Source organism: Humulus lupulus, chromosome 4, assembly GCF_963169125.1.
Source record: "Humulus lupulus chromosome 4, drHumLupu1.1, whole genome shotgun sequence".
Lineage (NCBI taxonomy): Eukaryota > Viridiplantae > Streptophyta > Magnoliopsida > Rosales > Cannabaceae > Humulus > Humulus lupulus.
In genome coordinates this window covers 130,434,415-130,440,192 of record NC_084796.1, presented here as the reverse complement: position 1 = coordinate 130,440,192, position 5,778 = coordinate 130,434,415, and the positions used below count along the sequence as shown (strand labels likewise).

The window sequence follows — 5,778 nt, the reverse complement described above, 5'->3', positions numbered from 1 at the left end:
AAGTTGTTGGTCTAAGATTCATTGCTCGAGAAAGCTGCTAGTCGGAAAAAATATTTTTGGACTGCTCGAATAATTTTTGCATAGGAAAAATTTCAGCATATGTTAAATGCATATGATAAACTTGGGGGGAAAATGTTATCCCTAAAAAATCAATGTAATGACGTGGCAATTTGAAGTGACATGTGGCAATAGATTTGTACAAGGTGGCACATTGATGATAATAAATGTGTCTACCAAAGGGAGTGTAAGGGATGAAAAAATGCTTTACTAGGCAGAACTTATATGCCTTTCACTGGTTGGAAAGTTGCGACCAATGAGTGCAAGAGTGGTTGCCTCTGGTCGGGAACATGCCAACCAGAGTCTTCAAAGGAGCATCTCAAGAACTTACTGACTAGTAAGTTCTCTAGCAGCAATTCATGAACTTACTGACCAGTAAGTTCTCTAGCAGCACTTCAAGAACTTACTATTCAGTAAGTTTCCTAGCATCATTTTAGAAACTTACTGACCAGTAACTTCTCTAGCAGAATCTCAGGAGCATCTTAGACTAGAAATGTCTATAACTGCCAGAGGATTTTTCTCAGATATCCCGAAATGATAGCCTATTTTGTTGTACTTTGAATTTGATTAATATTTTGAAATATTTTATTAATTAAATATAGTTGAAATGGTTGATGACTGAGTCAAGACTCAGGGCCCATTTTGTACGATCCATGAGCCTATAAATACAAGGCTCATGGCTTCATTTGGGGGACTTTTTTATTTGAAATTTGACTTTCTAGAGAAACTCTGTTAAAATATTCTCTGACTTGCACTTGAGAAACTCAGTTGGCCAAGCTTCATCTAATCTCAAGTGAAGGTTAGCATATATAAAAAAACTAAGTGGATTATGCTATTACCAATTCTTTGGGGTTGAACCATTATAAAACTCTTGTGTCGTTTATTTTCTATTCGACGCTATTTTATTTTCTGTCGTTTTTGTGTCTACTCGCCGTTGGCCAAAACGGTGGTCAACACATGTCCTATTATTTAAGCTACTTTTATGTTACCTTCAAGTCTATTTTAGAAACTAATTTGAGATCATATAGTATAAAATGTTACTCCTATAATTTCAAGTTACCATGAATAATTTATTACAAAATGATATTATATAGTATATCATATAAAATCATTTTCGTTACTTTTTCGTTAATTTTAATTTTAAAAGTTAATTTTTAGGATACCAATTAGTTACCTTTTGATATATGACTAAATTTTTAGGCATGCCACAAATTTAAAGCAAGCAACAAACTTAGTGAGTTACAAAAAATAGTCATTTTATATTCTATTTAAAAGTTATCGAATAATATTTTAAAGAATCTATTTTAAAAAAGTTACTTTAAATGTTTCTAAAATAATTTTAAAATTATTTAAAATACCATATGGTATCTTTTAAACGTATAATAAGAATACACGTTTTGGTATATTAAATTTTGTTTAAATTCAAATTAATTCTGGTTAACAAAATATAAAAAAAAACTAATTTTTCTTTTATTTTGGTCCTCTTTTCTGGCAACGATAAAAAAACATATGCTTCCAACATATCAAAATGACCACTTTGAATTGTAGGTCGCGATGATACCACTCTTGAGCCCAACCGACTAGCGGTGCGTCCGAAAAATATTTTTGAAGTTAAAAGAATAAAGAGAAAAAGAGCAACGTTAAAAAAAATGAAAATAAAGGTTGGCAGTAACACAAGTTTTATATATATATATATTGTTGCGTATATGAACTTGTTGAAGACTTTAAACAAAAATAATATAATGAAATTTAAATACGGTATATATAAACGGTAATATTGTAAATGAAATAGTACACGTGAATATTGTAAATAAAATACAAAAAATGGTACAAATTGTAAATTTTCCTAAATATAATTAGGTGGATTAGGCCCAAAGGCATGGCAAAAAATATAGAAAAAATTACACATTACACTGTGATTACACATTACACTGTAAATTTATAAAAAAATAAAAAATATAAAATTTTACAAAAATTATAAAAATACGAATAACAGTTCTGTAATCGCCTGTTGCAATTTTCTATTTAGTTTGTAAATATTGTTCACAAAATTGTAACATATGGTTACAAACTTGTAAACTTTAGTTATAAATTTATAAATTTTAATTACAAAAAATTATACTGTTATAAATTTGTAAACTTTGTTTAAAAAAAAGGTTATGTATTTATGATTATGCCTATTTTTGTAATTTTTTCCAAATTTTGTATTTTTAGTGTTTTTTAAAAATTCTTAAGTATTTTTGTAAATTTCCAACAAGAAAATCCAGTGGATTAGGGCCTGACGAGCTGGCCCAGTCCAAGGTACATTCTCAATTGAACCCAACACGTGCGGGAGAGTAGCACGTGGAAAGGCTGACCCTTAAGCCGCTTAAACCCTAGTAAACAGAGAAACCCTAGTCTCACTCTTTTCCTTTTATCTCTCGGCCAGAACTCATCGAAGGACTGTGTGAAAGCGGAAGAAAAAAATGGGAAGCGATAGCGAAGTAGAGAAGTCTCATCAGAAGGAGAGAGAAAAGAAGAAGATGCAAGCTCTCGCTCCCATTGCTAAACCTCTGGCGGGCAAGAAGCTTTGCAAGAGAACCCTGAAGCTTGTCCGTAGAGGTATATTTTTTTCCCCTTTTAATTTCATTCTCTTTATTTTGTGTCTGTCTGTTTTTTGAGAAAATTTGGGGAAACCCATTGATACATCGATTATTTTTTGCTCTTATGTTTTCTAGTTTCAATTGCATATGAGATGTTCGATAGATGGTTCTATTTTTCTTGTGCAAAAATGTTTAATATGGTTTATGACTCAATAATAATGTAGTTTGTGATAATGGTTCATCTGGGTTTCTGTTCTTATAGCTGCTGAGCACAAATGCTTGAAGAGAGGAGTAAAAGAGGTGGTCAAAAGTATAAGACGTGGCCAAAAGGGGTCAGTTTCCTGTAATATACTGCTTATTTGTCTAATGAAAAATAATGGTTGATTTGTTTGTCAGACTAGTGTACAGGGGGGGACAACTTCTTGCAAAGCTATCCATCTTGTAGTTATATAGGCATATTTATATATATGATTAACTACTGTGTAATCAATACTGTTGTGATTGCCTTTGTTCAGAAAGTTGCTTAATACAATGTTATAGCATTTATGGAAGTTTTTGATGATTTTCTTCTCTTTTTTTTTTTATTCCCTTATTGATGCAGAGTATGTGTTATAGCTGGGAACATTTCTCCTATTGATGTCATCACTCATGTTCCAATTTTGTGCGAAGAAGCAGAAATTCCCTATGTTTACGTTCCCTCAAAAGAAGTAAGTTTATGAATAATACATTATTTTTTCCTTTTCATATTCGAGTTTGACATTTTGGGTTTTTTCTTCATTTCCTTGAGTGCTTTTTTAGAGTATGTTATTACTTTGTATTAATTATGATATGTTGGCGGTACATTAGCTTGCCCAGATGATTGTTGTCTCTGTTAGACTCCCTCTAGGATGTTCTTCTAATTTCCACAGTCCACATTATGTGTCTTAGCCTCTGATCAATGGTGTTTCTTCAGGATCTAGCAAATGCAGGGGCCACAAAGAGACCAACTTGCTGTGTTTTGGTAATGACCAAGCCTGCCAAGGGAGAACTCAGCTCAGAGGAACTGGAAAAACTAAAGTCAGAATATGACCAGGTAAAAGCAGAGGTTTCTGAACTTGCAGCCACACTTTTCTGAGAAGTAATTTTGTTGCCCTTCTTGTACTCGTAGCTGCTTAGCTTAGCTTCTTTTATGCTTTTTCCTTGATGTAGTACTTTCAATTGCACTGTGGCTTGGTTTTGTATCATAATGTTTTCTTTCCCAGTCATCTTTATTTTATTTTTATTGGAAACATTGGATGTCTGATTTAAGTGGTAGCGACTAGTGAATTTGCATATCCCAATTCAAAGAGGTGATCAGGATGTGATGGTCTTCAGAAATCCATTTGTGACCTTGAGTTTCTTGACACTTCTCAATCGCGTTTATGTTCAAGTCTCCGCGACTAATCGCGATTGTGTTCAATCGCGTTCGCTTCTCATTCCAATCTGTCTTTTTTTTTGTTACTTTACATTTTTATTATATTTTTTTATTTTAACATACTTTCTCATTTAATTTATTTAACACATTCAATATTATTACATTATGTTTGGTAGTGTAGTGGAGGGTGAGAGATAAGGGAGAGGGAGAATTCCTTGTTTGGTAAGAGGCAGAGATGAAGGTAGAGGAGAGATGGAGGGAGACCTTCCTCCAAACTATTAAAAATCATTTCTCTCATTCTTGGAAGAATTCAAGAAAAAGATAACCAAATATGCAAAATACTATTGTTATCATTTTAAAAAAATAACAAATATTTATGTTATTCAATATTATTACACTATGTTTGGTAGAGTAGTGGAGGGAGAGGGAGAGAGAGAATTCCTTGTTTGGTAAGAGGCCGAGATGAAGGTAGAGGAGAGATGGAGGGAGACCCTCTTCCTTCAAACTAGGGCTAAGCATCGGTTGGTTTGGGCGGTTTTTTTCTATTCTAATATCGAGATTTTGGTTTTTGGTTAGGATTGGTGTGATCCAAAAATCGATTGACCTACTTATAACACCAAAAAAAAACTGACTGATTTAGACCTCGGTTTGGTTGGTTAAAATCGCCCAAACCGAACTTGATTTTTTTTATTTTTTAAATAATTTTGAAGGAAATTTAATTTTTAAAAAATATAGATTATTGGAATCTATTTTTTTAGTTTTTTTTTATTCATTTAATTTGTTAACTTAAAGATTTGAAAACCTAAACACATGGTTACATTGTTATATCTACAAATTTGAAACCTAATCATATTCGGTCGGTTTCGGTTTGTACGGTCGGTTTGCGACTAACTTATAAATTGATTTAATGTTGGTTTTTGCTAAGGCAGTTTTTGTGGTTTTCAGTTTTGATTTTTTCAGTGTTTGGACAGTCGGTTTGAGCGATTTTTTGGATTTTTTGCTTAGTCCTACTCCAAACTATTAAAATTCAATTCTCTTGTTCTTGGAAGGATTCAAGAAAAAGAAAACCAAATATGAAAAATATTATTGTTATCCTTTTAAAAAAAAATAACAAATATTTATGTTACAAAAGATAATATGGTAATTTAAATAATTATTCTCTTATTCAACTTCATCTATTGTCCCAAACAATATAAAAGAAAATTACTATCTTCTTCATTTATCATAATCTCCATCATATTTAAATTCTTCATTCTTGTAAATATACATTATTGAGAAGTTATATTTAATTGTATATTAAGTGTGGATTTGAATTGATTTGTTATTTCATTTCCAATACAGATGATATATGTATTAGGATTTTATTATTATTTGTAAATTAATTTTTATAAAAAAATAATTTCTTTTGAAAATGATTTTTATGGCTAAAACATCCTTGAGTTTTTAATAATGTGAGTTTTAATTTAGAAGAAATTACATAAAATATGGTTTTTGTTTTCAAATGTTTACAAAAAATAAAAAGGTTATTCTATGGCATTTTTTCTAAAATCATATGTTTATGGGTTTTGTTTTCCATACTTTTATATAAATTTGTGTTTCTACCATACTTTTGTTCTCAAATAAATTTTTTTGTCCTTGTTTGTTCATTTGTTTATTTTTTTATATAACTTTTTTTAGAATTATGGGTCCTTTCAGCAATCATTTTTAAATGGTTTTCTGTTTATTAAAATAAAAAATTGATAACAA

The 5,778-nt window shown here is 30.8% G+C and overlaps 1 protein-coding gene across 1 annotated transcript; it reads left to right on the top strand.

Annotated features, from left to right (window-relative positions):
- Nucleotides 1-2,442: 2,442 nt before the first annotated feature.
- Nucleotides 2,443-4,093, top strand: LOC133830810 (H/ACA ribonucleoprotein complex subunit 2-like protein). Its single transcript, XM_062260881.1, has 4 exons — nucleotides 2,443-2,658; nucleotides 2,902-2,971; nucleotides 3,241-3,346; nucleotides 3,592-4,093. Exons 1-4 carry the CDS (start codon nucleotides 2,523-2,525, stop codon nucleotides 3,751-3,753), a joined length of 474 nt encoding a protein of 157 aa, XP_062116865.1. The 5' UTR covers nucleotides 2,443-2,522; the 3' UTR covers nucleotides 3,754-4,093.
- Nucleotides 4,094-5,778: the final 1,685 nt, after the last annotated feature.

Bases quoted from the DNA above. Each gene is read 5' to 3' on its own strand.
- LOC133830810 (XM_062260881.1), top strand. From the start codon at position 2,523: ATGGGAAGCGATAGCGAAGTAGAGAAGTCTCATCAGAAGGAGAGAGAA. The intron at 2,659-2,901 runs GTATATTTTTTT...CTGTTCTTATAG, and splicing joins CCTGAAGCTTGTCCGTAGAG to CTGCTGAGCACAAATGCTTG. The intron at 3,347-3,591 runs GTAAGTTTATGA...GTGTTTCTTCAG, and splicing joins TTTACGTTCCCTCAAAAGAA to GATCTAGCAAATGCAGGGGC.